This window comes from Phocoena phocoena, chromosome 10, assembly GCF_963924675.1.
Source record: "Phocoena phocoena chromosome 10, mPhoPho1.1, whole genome shotgun sequence".
NCBI classification, from domain to species: domain Eukaryota; kingdom Metazoa; phylum Chordata; class Mammalia; order Artiodactyla; family Phocoenidae; genus Phocoena; species Phocoena phocoena.
Genome location: NC_089228.1, coordinates 47791030 through 47807161, shown reverse-complemented (window position 1 = coordinate 47807161; position 16132 = coordinate 47791030). Strand labels below are relative to the sequence as shown.

At 39.9% G+C, this 16132-nt stretch overlaps 1 protein-coding gene and 1 pseudogene across 1 annotated transcript in view; one reads left to right on the top strand and one right to left on the bottom strand.

The window, feature by feature from the left end:
• KIF15 (kinesin family member 15) overlaps positions 1 to 16132 on the bottom strand; it is a 74369-nt gene that overhangs the window by 15622 nt on the left and 42615 nt on the right. The window contains exons 15-24 of the mRNA XM_065885384.1: positions 14607 to 14748; positions 13651 to 13792; positions 6902 to 7099; positions 6046 to 6153; positions 5675 to 5780; positions 4610 to 4775; positions 2044 to 2194; positions 1797 to 1882; positions 750 to 819; positions 273 to 359 (exon numbers count right to left, since the gene is read on the bottom strand). Of these exons, the coding sequence (XP_065741456.1) occupies positions 273 to 359; positions 750 to 819; positions 1797 to 1882; positions 2044 to 2194; positions 4610 to 4775; positions 5675 to 5780; positions 6046 to 6153; positions 6902 to 7099; positions 13651 to 13792; positions 14607 to 14748 (1256 nt within the window). The remainder of the gene's footprint in view (positions 1 to 272; positions 360 to 749; positions 820 to 1796; positions 1883 to 2043; positions 2195 to 4609; positions 4776 to 5674; positions 5781 to 6045; positions 6154 to 6901; positions 7100 to 13650; positions 13793 to 14606; positions 14749 to 16132) is intronic.
• On the top strand, positions 7510 to 8716 carry LOC136128933 (protein LTO1 homolog pseudogene; annotated as a pseudogene).

The following is a 16132-nucleotide window of genomic DNA, read 5'->3' as shown; positions in this document are numbered from 1 at the left end:
ACAATCAATGAGAAAAGGTCGCACTGACGGCATCCTAGTTAAAGGGGGTAGGGATGTGTTTTAGAAACACTGCCATCAAGAGTGATAGAACAGTTTGGGTTGAAGTTATGAGGAAAATTAACTTAAAGGCTTCATTCTCTAGCAACCTTGGAAGATGAGCAAGGCCTAAGTGCATACAGAAATGCTAGCTAACCCTGGGAGCAGGAGACTGGAATGTGAAGGCAGCGTTTATAAGGAAAATGCAGGGGGCTATAGCCTCAACCTCTACCTACCTTGTCAGCATCTCTAGACTTCTCCAGAGAACTGATTACTTTTTCGGTAGCACACAAACTCTCTTCTAGTTTCTGTACTTTTGCCATCTATGGGGAAAAATCAATATTTTTAGAAAAAGAATTAAATCACAAAGTTAACCACACACATGTATTTTAAAAAGCATAAAAAGAGTTGAAATCTGCTTTTCATATTAAACAGTGTATACTAAGGAGTAATATTTGAAAATAAAAAGTTGGGTTAAACGAGAGTGATTTTGTGGTCTCTATCAGGAAACCACCAACAAATTATGATTATAGCCATCTGGGAGTTAGAAAAACAAGAGTTGAAAATAATACAACCAACCAAAAATTCCATCTTTTTATTATAAATTTTCAACATCTGAAAGCTGAAACAGTTTTTATAACAAATCTCTTTGGACATCAGGAATAAAAGTTATAAACCTCAAATTTCAGAGTGAGAGTATAGGACATTTTTACCTGCTGCTCACACTTGGCCATCTCCTTCTGTTTCTCCTGACGTACAGCTTCAAGAACTTCTAAGATTTCTCTGGAAAAGAAGAACTATCTTTTACTCATGACTCATTCAATGGAAACAGGAACTGAGTCTATTCGTACAGAAGAGATTCAATGCAATGCAACTGAACTTTATTAGACACATACTTGGTGTTAGGAATTGTATTCCAGTAGGATCAGAAATTTGAACCAGTTTCTTCAACAGTTATTTAACAAAAACCCAGTTTTGTGCCAGGACAGTTTACTTTTCTCCAGAGTACTTAGGACTCTCTAACATAATATATACTATTTACTTATTACCCATCTCTCTGTGCTACAATGTGAACCTCAAAAGGACAGGGCTATTTTGTTCACTGTCTTATCTCTAAATGTCCTGGCATTTACCAGAACAGTGCCTGGCTTGCTGGATATCACTAAGCGTTTGAATGAGCGACTAAATGTTAACTGTCTTTCCCAATTAGATGGAGTCACCAGTATATAGCAGGGACTAGAAGAGAATCTGTCTCACGGTAAGAACTCTACAAGTATCTGCTGAATACACTAATACAAATTCTTCTTATTAGAGTAATAATCCTCCTGTTGGCTGGAACGAAGAGACTGAGAGAGATCACCAAGGAAAAGAATTTGGAGAGAGGAAAAGAAAGACAATGGTGTCCATATAAGGGACCAGAAGAAAAAAAGAGCAGAGAAATCAAATAGTAGAGATAGAAATAAATCAGTCCCCACCTTTCAATAATAAATACTGTGATTTATTTACAGAAGGTCCCGAGTTCTGATCACCACCAACTGCTATTCATTTAAAAAGTACTGTAGCTAGTTATTAAATGTTTTGAAAAATTAAGTTTCTCTACATAGCCATTTATACAAAAAAATCTGATATTCCTTTTGGAATGCTTTAAAAAAAACTTAACAGGCTATTAGCAATTAAAAAAAAAAAGAAAACCCGCAAGATAAAGAATGTGGTAGTAAATGATATTCTAGTCAACTACGGAAAAGATAAATAGCACTCACTTAGAACTGTTTTCTTTATCTTCTTCAAATTGTAATAATAATTTGTTATTGCGTTCTTTCTCTGCCTCAAAAAGCTCCATCAAATTCTAAAAGACAATGTTATATTAGATTTTAAGGTGCAGTCAACAAACACATGGAGTACCTTCTTCGTGGCAGGCACAATGGGCCAGTACAGAAGTTAGGAAGAGGTCAAACAGTCACACATCCAGAACAAGTTCATCAATAACCAATATCCTTCTTAACTTACATTCAGATCAGATTTCAGAGTCTCGTTTTCTTTTTTGCAGTTTTGGAGGTTTTTTGAAAGTTGGTCAATTTCAAACTTCATTACTTCTTGTAAGTTGTCATAGGAATCCTGTAGGCAGGTTTTGCTCTCAAGAAGCTTTTCATTTTCTAATCTTTAACAGGAAAACATTTTTACAAATGTATATATAGACATTAAATGTAGTTCTGCTAGTCAGATTTATCTGCAGTTCACTTTATCCCATCTACAGGCCATTTCCAACTTACAGAAGGCTTGACTGATGTAAAGCTCCTCACGGACTTCTGTGAAATGGTCATTATGATGTGAGGCACGAATATTAGTGTGACGGGGATGGAAAAGACAGGTTGGGCATGTTAGCCTGCAGCCATTTACTTCTTCATTCTTTCTCCCGTGATTTCAACCAGACATGCTTAATTGATTGGCAATTTTGGGTGATGAGATTCATTTAGGGGGTTCCAGACCTAACCCTCATGTAAACTAAAGACTGCCCATTGATTTAATTTTGCTGATAGCTGAACTCTATAGACTCAACACCTATTCTCCCGACTCTAGGGAGGTTTTTCAAGATGGCAAATATGGCTTTGATCTGAGCAAGAGAATAAACTCCTTTAGGATAGAACTATCTTTTAAGTCACATGATTATTACTTATTGCTTTTTAGGTTTTCACCCTCTTATTCTACTTAGCAACATACTGTGACATGCCCAAACAGAGTTCATCCAAAAACTAGTAAACATGACCTCTGGACCACCCAAAACAGATGTCCCAGCTTGTACACAGAGGCCTATGAGACCTGGATCTATCTGGCTTCACTAACTCCATGCAGAGCAGAAGTGGCAAATTACGAAGTAAGATAAATCAGTTGCTAAAGATAGATATACAGACAATACATGGTAGGGAGGGAGAACATATGATTTACGATACAAACTGTATATATAAAGCAGGTGAAATAATTCAAGAAATACACGGCGGTTGGGTGGTTTCACTTAGAGGTCTTAACCACCTTTGAGAGCCATGACAGTTTAAGCAACCAAGTAAGTGATATACTCAATGTACGTCACGTTGAGTGCAAAAAAAAATCACACAAAATTAGTTTACAACAGAGCCAAGATAAGATTTAGTGATTTGGATGTTAAAAACTAATACCAGGTGTAAGAAAAAACAACAGTGCACCTGTGATGATAAACAGCCATTGACCAGCAGTCTTGGTGCTGGGGAAATGGTGCCGGGGAGTGCAGGCTGTGCTGACTTAGCACAGGCCCCTCTCTAAAGGATGGCTGCCATACAAGAATGTGGGCCCAGTGCCACCAACTTGTCGGATTTTTAAGAGGATGCTGAAATATGGATCTTTATAAGGAAGTTCTCAATTTTAAAAATTTTATGCTCAATTTTTTTCAAAAACCATACTGGGCAGGCCCAACAAAAACATGTCTATGGAGACATGCAGACCTCAAGTTTTCTTCCTCTATTTTTAATTCCTTGTTGCATATTCAAAAAACACTCAAGGCTTACAGGTTTTAGTCTTTGCAATGTCTATAAAAACTAAATTCAAGGTTGTCTATTAGCAGCTTTTCTAGAGTAAGCAGTCACACTCATATCACACTCACAGTATCACAATCAAAATGTCCATTATTAAATTATTGCCATAGACTTGGGAAATAGCATCAAAACCACAAGATGGTTTTAAGTTACGTTTTACAAAAGGTTGAAATTAGTGAGGAAAAAAACCAAACAATTTAAATCTTAGATTACTTTGTTTCAAGATTACCAGCACTTGACTAACTAGCCAGCCTCTGGAGTTACTGTGGACAATGGTGGCAACTACAGATTTGGTCTACCTTGTACTGTCCCTTCTAGTAAGAGCACACCTTTCCCGCTGGAGAGGAAACAGACACATCACCTCTGTTGGGCCAACACTTGGCAAGTGATTGATCCAAAAGTAAGCAGATGACTCAAGCAAGAACAATACCAGTTTTCTCTGGGATTGATATACGGCAATGGGGAGAGAGAATTTCTTCGCAGGGATTGTTATGCCAGGAGACAGAAGATGGAGCTGTCTGAGGCAATCTGTTCCCCGTCACATAGAGCAAGGTCCTCAACAGTAGAAGAGAATAAGGGCAATACACAGGGGGAAGAAGAGCAGAGAGAAAGGGAGGGAGGGAGTGAAAGAGGAAGTGAGGGAGAGAAGCTGGGGGGGATGGGGGGATGGGGATGCACACTGACAATATTGTTTGAGATTCAATCTAGTTTGTCCGTGAAACCAAAATCACCTCTGGGGCTTCCCAATGTCGTGAGCCAATAAACTACCTTTTTTTTTAAACGGGGGCACAGTGCGGCTTGCTGGATTTTAGTTCCCTGACCAGGGATCAAACCCAGGCCCTCGGCAATGAAAGCACAGAGTCCTAACCACTGGACAGTCAGGGAATTTCCAATAAATTACCTCTTAGTTTTTTAAACTAGTTTGAGTTGGGTTTATAGCACTTGTACTTCAAGTAGTCCTGGGTTACAGGCCAATCAGGCAACTTGAAACAGTAACAGAACAACTCTACCTGACATTATCTAGTTGAAGCTGTACGTGCATGTGTCTTTCAGAAAGGCTGTTGAGTTCTTTCTCCTGACTCTCTCTGAATGAACTATATTCCAGTTTCACCGAAGACAGCTCCTTGTCTGCAGAATGAAGAACTACTCGCAGGTCATGTACCTCACTTTTCAAAACTAAAACAAACAAACAAACACATAATAACTCTTAACAGACTTTTCTTTACATGTATGTTTTACAAAGGAGGCAAATAAATTTGATAGGTACCCTTCCCACAATCAGCAAAAACAAGTTGAAGAGACCATTTTAAGTGTAAAAATTTTGAACAACTAAATGGGAGGTATCTAGGAGCACTGAGATTTCTATTTTCTTCCTCTCCCTTGCTCATGGTTTTTGGTATATTTCTACCAAAAAAAAAAAAGTTAACACCTGTCCCTCACATGTAGGTCATTTGATTTTTCTACATTTCTCCTGCAGAATGTGTATCAAAACTCTTCAAATAAGAAAAAAAGACAAGAGATTTAACGTATTTTAAGTGACCTAATCTTACTTATTGAAAACCCTTGGAGATGCACCAAAACTTTCCAAAATAGGTTAAACACTCTGGTCTTCTAAGGAAATTCCAACTGGAATTAAAATTAGGTTACTTTTTAGATCAAAGAAAAGGAAACGGCTGTCTTTTTTGCCTTAGCTTTATCATAAGCTATTGCAAATACTCTGATGAAAGAAGAAACTGAAAAAACTGGGAATTAAATGATATTCCCACATCTATGAATATATACAAATATATTTTACGCTTTTTTCGTCACTAGGAAAACGTTCATCTTACGAATTCAAGACACTTCGTTTTCAAAGCAGTATTAAAACTTTAAGCAAACATTTGTATCATTTGTTTGAGAGCAGTCCTGGAAAAAATGACCCTTTATAATATATTGCTATTACTCATCTGGTCTAATTTAAAACAAACAAACAGAAACAACCAACCAAAAACACAGGGACAACATTTTATCCATATGAGTAAAAAGATACTGAGTTACAGTATTCAGATTAGGAAGCTTCCAGTGTTCAGACTCACAGTCATTCTTGGTCTGAGTGTCTTGAAGCTGCTTTTCAAGGACATTCAACTGAGAGAGATACCCTTGCTGCTGTTTGGTCCAATCAGTTCTTTCCGATGAGAAAAGCTTTGGGAAAGAGATAAATTTACTGGAAAAAAAATACTGGCATGCTAAGACACACTCCAAATCATCACCTTGTTTCTGTTTTTAAAATCTAGTCTTAAATTCAGACTAGGGATGTGTGTCTCATTATAGTAGGTGAAGTAACAAAATAGAGAATACAACTCAAATAAACCTTGACCAAGGCTTCATAAAGTCATTTCCTTCCTGGGATGCTCTTACTTTGAGGATCTGTTTCATGTATTTTCTGAGGCAATGCTCACGGTCTCACCTCCTGCATTTGAGTAGAATGATGTTCCAGTTTGTCAACGTGCTGCTGAAGCTTTAGGTTTTTATGCTCTTCTTCATCCAACTTGACTTGAAGGGCACACATTTGTTCCTGTAACACAAGAACTTCAGTGGTCAAAAATTCTTTTAATGGACATCTTAAACATTCCATAATTTCTTCTGCATTAAAAATACAAAACTCAAAACCTCATATGGACAAAGGTATCAAAGGCCAGTTTGGAGCCAGAAAACCATTTCCAAAGACTACACTAATGATTTCTCATGTTTCAGAATTATACTTGTGGCCCATCAAAGTGGATAATTTCAAACACAAAGGAAAGAAGTAATAAAAATTAAAATCATAGGTTAAATCGTAGAGCCATCTTGAGACTTCTAAGAAACTTTCTCAGGCCTATATGAAGTGACTTTCACCAGAAAGGCCTCCATACCTGTGGAAGGGCAAAATTTTGGAATTTGGGGTGACGTGGCTCCCTGTAAGTTTTACTAGACAGTAGATAAACTTCTTAAAAGAAAAAACAAATCACTGAATTCTGAGATAAACAAACTTCACATGTTATTTCAAACATACCAAAAGCTGTCTAAAATTTGATCACAAGATTCTTTCAACTATTTAATCTTTAGCAGATACAACACTGTGCCCTGTAAACCAGTTCTGGAACTAGAAGCTAGTAGCAAACTGGTCTTTTTACACACGAGAGAACCAAAGCTCAAGGAAAGTGGAAACTGACTTGCTAAATACTGCAAAGCAGATTAAAAGAACAAGAGCAGGCTGATTTCTAACCCAGGCATTTTTACACACTTATCCTTAAAAATATACGATTTTAATACTAAACAGGTACCTGCACCATTCTGTGCTCTTCAGAAATGGCTTCAAAAGCTTGTTCACTAATCTCAGGTGGCAATGGCTCATTTAAGATATCCTTATCCAATCTGCTAGAATTCTGAGTGTGTGCAGAGCCAAAGCTCTCCAGTTCAGGGCTTAATTTTGGTACTGATCGAGACCAACGTTGATAAGCCTTGGTTGGTGTCGTTATGATCTGCAGCAAAAAATTATTAGGAAAACAACATTAGCACACATGAAAATAGCATATTTATAATTGTGTGAACAGAGAGGATAAAATTAAAATTCTGTTCATCAAGAGAAAAGAAAAGGTATCCTTGGGACTTTCCTGGTGGTCCAGTGGCTAAGACTCCGCGCTCCCAATGCATGGGGCCCAGGTTCAATCCCTGGTCAGAGAACTAGATCCCACATGCCACAACTAAGAGTTCACACGCCGCAACTAAAGATCCCACATGCTGCAGCTAAGACCTGGAACAGCCAAATTAGCAAATATTTAAGAAAAAAAAGAAAAGGTATCCTTGAGAGGCTGCATAGAAATGCCCTTGTGGAAACAAACCTATCAGTTCAAAGCAGTCTCAAGCAAAAATTGCAGTAAGATTTTAAAAAATGAAACTTGGTAAGTCGACTCTAAACTGTATACAAAAAAAAAAAAGTGCAAGAAGAGACAAAAAGACAACAAATTAGGAAGTGTATGGTCACTAAAACAATGCATTATTAGCATATGTATAATCAAACAGAACACTGGAAGAAAATAAAAAGTCCAGAATTAGAATTTATATGTGGAAAGTTCAAATTAATGAGAAAAACATGATCTATTTTATTATTTTTAAAAATATCTTTATTGGAGTATAATTGCTTTACAACGGTGTGTTAGTTTCTGCTTTATAACAAAGTGAATCAGCTGTACATATACATATGTCCCCATATCTCCTCCTCTTGCGTCTCCCTCCCTCCCACCCTCCCTATCCCACCCCTCTAGGTGGTCACAAAGCACCAAGCTGATCTCCCTGTGCTATGCGGCTGCTTCCCACTAGCTATCTATTTTACATTTGGTAGCATATGTAAGTACACGCCACTCTCTCATTTCGTCCCAGCTTACCCTTCCCCCTCCCCATGTCCTCAAGTCCATTCTCTAGGTCTGCGTCTTTATTCCTGTCCTGCCCCTCCCTAGGTTCTTCAGAACCATTTTTTTTTTAGATTCCATATATAAAACATGGTCTATTTTTTTAAAAAGGTAAACCTACATGTCATGCCATTTAAAAATAAAATAGCAGACACATTAAAAATCTCAATGTAAAAAGAAAATTATAAAAGTAGTGAAAGAGGCATCCGTGCCCGAGGCTCTGTGGGTCTGTGGCCGCAGAACGGGGCGGCCGAGTCCGAGGGGCGGGGCGGCTGCCGCCACGGCTGGGAGTCAGGACATGTTCGATGCCATCGTGATGGCGGATGAGAGGTTTCACAGGGAAGGGTATCAGGAAGGCTATGAATAAGGAAGTAGTTTGGGTATGACTGAAGGAAGACAGTATAACACGTTACATGGAGCTAAAATCAGATCTGAGATCAGGTGCTACCAAGGTTTTGCTTTTGCTTGGAGATGTCTCCTGCACGGTTCCGCCATTGAGAAAGACAGCAAAAAGATGAAGGTCTTAGAATCATTGATTGGAATGATTCAGAAACTCCCTTATGATGACCCTACTTATGATAAACTTCACGAAGACTTAGACAAAATTAGAGGGAAATTTAAGCAGCCTTGTTCATTACTAAACGTTCAGACTTTAAAATTAGTGCAGAAAGTTCTGGACTTTCATTTTGAGGATGACAGAGGAACAAAGACAAAACATCAAGGAACAGATGTTTGTATGTTAAGTGTTTAAAAATGTGATTAAAGGCAAAACAATGATGAGGGATTCAGTGTTGCAAGGAGAGTTCCAGCTTGGCCGGTGCCTTCCCCTGAGGTCTGCCTGCATCGCCTCAGTGGCCCCCACGGGGCCCCTCCACACAAGCCCATCCTTTGTTGGGCCCTGTCTGCTCTGCAGTCTGAACGCGGCCCTGGCAGAGCCCTCGCGGGGCTGCTCTTCTCTGGTCCAGGGTCCAGGCCGCTGGCTCACGGGTTCTCGCCACCTGGCAGGCCTGGCTGGATCTAGATTCGGGTTGGCTCTGGATAGGATAAACCTCCCCTTTACCCCCCAGGCTTTGGTCAGCGCTCAGAGGGACAGTTTTAAAAAAAGTGAGAGCCACAGGGTTGACACGAAGCAGGTTAATGGGAAGGAGTGATGGGTACTGTGACATTTATTTACCCTTGAGATGTGCCAGTGCTGTGACCTGCTTCTCCTGTTTTATTTAATCCCTTCAGAAGCCCATGAGGTGGGCATTATTCCCATTTTATAGATGAGGAAACCAAGGCCCAACAGACTGCCTGGTCCAAGGGCAGCGGGCGGTAGAGCTGGGACTCCAACCCCGGCACCCGGCTCTCTCCCCTGTCTCCTGGTGCCCGCTCTGGACCCTGCGGTCGCACCCACAGGCTCAGGGTCCTTGCCCGCAGGTCCCCGCTGTGCCCTGGGGAGCCCTGGAGCATCCCCTGTGGCCATGGACGTGGGTGTCTGGCTGAGAGGAGGAGAGGCCAGCCCTGTCCTCAGGGAGCCGGGACATGCTCTTCCTGTGTCCCCTGGTGGGTGGGGCTCTGCAGCATCAAAAATGGTCACCGTTCTATGTGCAGAAACTTTGGAGCCTTACTGCAGCCTTCCTTTTATTGCGAGTTCTTCTGTCTTCTGCCCAGACTTAAAAGGCATCGTCTGTACACGGTGAGGTCCAGGCAGGCCAGGCCCCCTGAGATGCGTGGCTCCCAGGCATTTCTCTGCACATGACAGCCCGTGTCCAGGCCCCTCGGGCACCCCGGCCTGAGGCCTCTCCCCACCCGCTTCTGGCCCAGGGAGCAGATCTGGAAGCCATGAGTGAGATTAGCACAGGGGTAGCCGTGAATCCGCTCCAGATTTTAAAATCATTCCAGAGCATATGGGTAAACTGTGCTCCCCTGGAAGTTGCTGGGGGGAGTCCCTGCGGGGCCTGGGACGCTGGCCCTCACCGTGTGCCAAAGAGGGAGAAACAGCTTCTAGATGTTGGAAGACAAGACTCCGGCTTTATCCTGCTCGGCTGTCTTACGTGTGTCTTGCTGTTTGTTCCTGGCCTGCAGCCCCACCTCAGTTCTGCAGAGGCTGGGGCTGGGCGCACGGCCTCAGATGTGCCGTAGTCACAGACACCAGCAGTGCTTATCTCTGGCTGGTGGAATGGAGGGGCTTTTGTTGTCGTTTTCCTGAGTGGATTTTTGTGTTTCCTAAACTATCTGTTTGCATAATGTATTATTTTTATAATTAGAGAAAAAAATAAACAGCATATTTTAAAGCAAAAAAATAAGATAAAATAAAAGTAGTAAAAGAAAGTAGAATATACTGATGCTCTTGAGATTGTCTAGGCCTTTAAAAATGTATTTAAGAAGTCACAAAGGGGGAATTCCCTGGCAGGCCAGTGGTCAGGACTTGGCACTTTCACTGCTGGGGCCCAGGTTCGATCTCTGGTCAGGGAACTAAGATCCAGCAAGCCACTCGGCACAGCCAAAAAAAGAAAGTCGCAAAGATAAAAGATCAATAAACCTGGCTATATCAAAATTTTAAAACTTCTGTATAACAAAAGTATCACATACAAAGATGAAAGACAAGGAACATGATGGCAGAATATACTGGCAGTATACATAACAAACAAAAGATTAACACATAAAACGCCTACAAATCACAAGATAAATAACTAGTAGGAAAGTAGGCACTTTTTCATAGGTCAAACATCTTTTCCTGTGTTCCAACCAATGGCAATGAACATAGGAAAAGATGTGGTCTGACCTCACTAGAAATGAGGGAAAGTAGAATTAAAACCATTTTCACCCATCAGACTGTCAAACAATGCCAGTTCTGGGGCCAGTGCTATGGAAGGAGTGCTCCCAGGCTTCCTGGGAAGGAATGTGGTGCAGCCACTTGGAGGGCACTTCAGCCAGGATGCTGAAATGTCCTAAAACTACCACTTCTCCTTCATAAAACCCGCCCCGGAGAATGCTTGCACTGGAAACCACCTAAATAAGCCACGGAATTATTCCAAAGCACAGAAGCCTGGGTTTAAAATGAGGTAGAGTTCTAAGTACTAGTTCATGTAGAAAGACCCAAGGCATATTCCTGAGTTAACAAAAGCCCATTGCAGAATAACATATGTAGGATGATTCCATTTATTTTTAAAAACAAAGTATGACAGAAGAAAAAAAAAAACTCTATGAAATAACTCCACATATCTTCTCAGACTATGTATATTTACTGTACAAAATTGCTAAGAAAAAGGATTCCCAAATTGATGATAAATTACCCCTGGGGATGGGGATGGGTGATGAAGGACCAGATTAGACCCAGATTGGCAGTGGTACTCAAAAGGAACTTTAACCAAAACTTGTATACGTATGTATACTTCCTTTAAACAAGGATAATGTATCCATAAAGTTCTCACATAATTAAAAATGAACAACAACAACAAGACCTGAATTGCTATGCTACTCTTGGCAAAACTTTTAATCCCCTTCATCCTGTTTGCTCAGCTATAAAAAGAAGTAGACTAGAATGCCACTAGTGCTTCAAGCTCTATAATTCTATTGCTAAGGGGCTACAAACTCAAATTATGAAACATTTGGTGATATTCTGCAAGTATTTTAAAATAATTTCCTGCACAGATTTTAAAGGCTGCCTTTTTAAAAGAGCAACCTTAAAAATTCTACCTTTATAAGAAAAAATAGTATTTTTCTTGTATTTACTTGAAAATAGTATTTTCAAGTTAAATAATAGTATTTAACTTGATATATATCAAGTTAAATCATGATATATCCATACAGTATATTCTTGTGCAGGTGCCAAAACAAAACAAAAAACAAACAAAACAAAAAGGAGAGAGGGACTTCCCTGGTGGCGCAGTGGTTAAGAATCTGCCTGCCAATGCAGGGGACACGGGTTCAAGCCCTGGTCCGGGAAGATCCCACATGCTGTGGAGCAACTAAGTCTGTGTGCCAGAACTATTGAGCCCGTGTGCTGCAACTACTGAAGCCCACGGACCTAGAGCCCATGCTCCACAACAAGAGAAGCCACCACAATGAGAAGCCCGTGCACTGCAACAAAGAGTAGCCCCCGCTCACCGCAACTAGAGAAAGCCCGTGAGCAGCAACAAAGACCCAACGCAGCCAAAAAATAAATAAATGAGAAGAAAGTTTGTTTTTCTCCCTCTAGACATGGGACAAACTCTAAAATATCATTATGTTTAAACAAAAAATTGAGGTGTAGAATGATGTGTATGTGTATGCTACGGTTTGTGAAAAATAAAAAAAAAATATGAAAAAGAAAGAAAAAACAAAAAAACTTCGTGACATTGTCTGCCTCCAAGGAGGGTCTTGGTTGGCTGAAAGGACAGCAGACAGAATGAGACTTGTCACTTTGTACCTTTAAAAATTCCAGTCATGGGACTTCCCTGGTGGTGCAGCGGTTAAGACTCTACGCTCCCAATGCAGGGGGCCTGGGTTCGATCCCTGGCCAGGGAATTAGATCCCACATCCATGCCGCAACTAAAAGTTTGCATGCCACAGTTAAGGAGCCCATGTACTGCATCTAAGGAGCCGGCAAGCCGCAACTAAGGAGCTTGCCTGCTGCAACTAAGACCCAGTGCAACCAAATAAATAATATAAAAGAAAAAAATTCCCGGCTTCCCTGGTGGCGCAGTGGTTGAGAGTCTGCCTGCTGATGCAGGGGACACGGGTTCGTGCCCTGGTCCGGGAAGATCCCACATGCCACGGAGCAGCTAGGCCCGTGAGCCATGGCTTCTGAGCCTGTGCGTCCAGAGCCTGTGCTCCGCAACGGGAGAGGCCCGTGTACCGCAAAGAAAAAAAAAAAAATTCCAGTCATGTGATTACCTATTCAAACAAATAAAATTACTTTGAAAAGCAGTATCCTATTGATACAAAAAGCATCACTGATAAAAATAACCATTAGAGATAAACACCTATTCTTTTTAAGATGTATAAGGAAAGGGGTGTTTTTAGCCTTCAGAGAATTTGGTCCAAAAGTTAAAATAACCAGGATGAGCAGCATCAGCTTCTTGACCTTTGCCTTCCTTATGTATTCCCCTTCCCTCTCCTCATTCTCAGATGTTCAGAGTTTTCTTCTTTCATGAGGGCTATGGTTATTTAGGGGAACAATCCCTTCTATTATCCCCCATGTTACCCTTGATCCTTTAGTGGTCTTTATCTTTAGGATTTCTATTCTTCCACTGCAAGCTTTGAGCACACAACACATTATAGCAACAATTGCCATATACTGAGAGCCATCAGGTGCCAGGCACTTTATTATCTCATTTAATGCTCGAAAAACCCTGTTATTAAGTTGGCCTCGTCTCCAATTCAGAGGTAATAAATGAGGCTCAGAAGTTAGGAAACCCTGCCTAAGGTTACTGACAGATTAGAATTTGAACCCAGGTCTGATTCCAAATGCTGTATTCTTCCCTACATGACCCTGCCACTGGGGGTATACATCAGAACCCTAGGACTAGTATTACCCTGGGGTTAACTGTTGGCAAGGGATTCTATCTGTATCTGGAGATAATCTGTGCAGACTCTCCATTATTAACAAAATGAGACACCACTGACTTAAGGTTGAAGTATTGCTTCAGATTACCTACCTTAAGTGTTTCAGCATGAATTTTATTCAGCTGAGAAACTTCTTGCCGCTTGCAGGCTTTTGTTGCTTCCAAAAGGTTTTCAAGATTAAGGTTCGCTTTTTGCAAAGACTGAAGCTCTGATTCTAATTCCAGCTGCCTTTTCCTAATACATATTATAATATTGAGTGTTTCAGGTAATAAGTAATGTCATACATTTGTAGAGTACTTTACAGTTTATATTCTCACAAAACTTTATAGCTATCTCTTTAAATCAGAGATATTTTCAGATTATTACTGGGATTTTCCGGTTGGGTAAAATACAGCTCAGAGATTGATGACTGTTTAAGGTATTCAACTAGCAAATGGTAGCGCTCTAATTCAAAAGCCCAAACAATCCACAATGATTCCATATGTAATATGTTATTTTTAAAACAAACATTTCTATATATTTTAGAATAGGATTAATCTTAGTTATAATATGAATGTGTTTTATCTTTGTTTTCTTTTACAAAGAATATCAAGTGAGAATATTAACAGGAAAAATTTAATAAAAAATAAATAACTGCATAGAATTTGAATGTCAAAAAAAAAAGACTATTAACAAACCTGTAATTTCTAAAATTCCTGATCTAATTCATAACAGTGGTGATTTAAATTTGCTGGCCAGATAAAGAATTTACAAGTAACTTTAACAGATACTCATCTCAATAGGTATATCCCTTAAAACATCTGTATCATCTAGTTGATTGAATATATTATTAAAGACTAGAAGTTTATGTCAACTGTACCTCAATTTTTAAAAATGAGTAAAGAAAAAGAGCTAGATGCAAGCCCTTTTCCTTCATGTCAAAACAAGTTAGCTGCTATATTAGAATATTTAAGGTAAATGCTCAATTAAATCATCAATGCTAAACACCAAAACAAACCAACACTAAAAGATCAGAAATAGTAAGCATGAATGTGTATTTATACTTTACCTAGTTAGTTCTTTGAATTCTTCATATTCTTGCTTTGAATTATTCAGCTCTGTCTGAACTTGCAGGAGTTGTGCTTTTAACTTCTCAGTGTTTGCTAACGGACATGGCTCTTTCGGAGCTTTAGGAGAGAATCTTTGCTGACCTGATAATAAGGAAACAACCTGGTCTTTGAAAGAGAAAAATAACAGAATACATATTCTAAGTTCTCTGCCAGGTATCAATTTTGAAGCACAAGGAGGAAAGAGAAATCATTGGAAAGTGGACCCTAAAATACAAGAGCCTGTAACTCAAGAGGAGACGTAAGACACAACCCAGTGCATCAAAGAGTATCAGAAGTTGTTTCTGAGAAGCTGTGAAGCCACAGGATGATGGGGCGTATTTAAGCCAACACCTTTTCCATTAAGTGAAAAGAGCAAACAATGACTGAAGTATAACACCCACACTGCTGGACAGAGAAACATCACCAATTGAATCTTGCAGGAATTAGTGCCAACAGCCAATGAATTTTTAGCAAAAGAAACAAATAGCAATGGCAGCCAACTGAAAGAACTTGGTAGCATCTACCAGGTAGAATATATTAATTTTCAGGGATTGCTTAGAAGGCTGAATTTGTTGAAAAGAGTGCCACTGAGTTTCAGTATGGGAAATAACATGTAAAAATGTTTGGAGAGGGACTTCCCTGGTGGTCCAGTGGTAAAGAGTCAGCTTTCCAATGCAGGGGACGTGGGTTCGATCCCTGTCCGGGCAACTAAGATCTCACATGCCGTGGAGCAACTAAGCCCGTGCACCACAACTATTGAGCTCGTGCACCTCAATGAGAGCCCGCCTGCCGCAAACTACAGAGGAGCCCACGTGCTCTGGAGCCCACGTGCCACAACTACAGGACCCACGAGCCCTGGAGTCTGTGCACCACAACTAGAGAGAGAAAACCTGCATGCCACAACTAGAGAGAAGACCATGTGCCACAGCTAGACAGAAACCCGAGCAGACAGCACACTGTAATGAAAAGATCCTGCATGCTTCAACAGAGATGCCTCAACAAAGAACCCATGTGACGCAAGTAACACCCGACGCAGCCAAAAAAAAATGAGGAAAATAAATATGTTTAAAAAAAAGAAGAAAGATTAAAGTAAATACCCAAACTGCTTATTAAAAAAGAAATTGTTTAGAGAATGATGTATGTTTAGAAGATGGTGAGGTCCAGAAATTACCATTAGTATCTTTCAAAGATAGTAAGTTAAGGTACTACTAAGGGGAAAATGGCCAACAAAATACAGAGCATTGTAGGAAAAAATAGTTAATATAGAAAACCTGATTTTAACGTTGCATCTAAAATTGTGGTCTCTCTACAACCCACATTCTGTGAATTTTATTCTTTTGTTAATTCATAACAGAATGGAAGAAGGCTTGGAAAAGGAAATTTTAAAAGTATTTTTTTCCTTTATCATTGCAGTATAAAAAGATTAGAACGATCTCAATTTCAACCTAAAGAGAAACAAAGGCTGAAACAGAGTGTGATAAAAGAC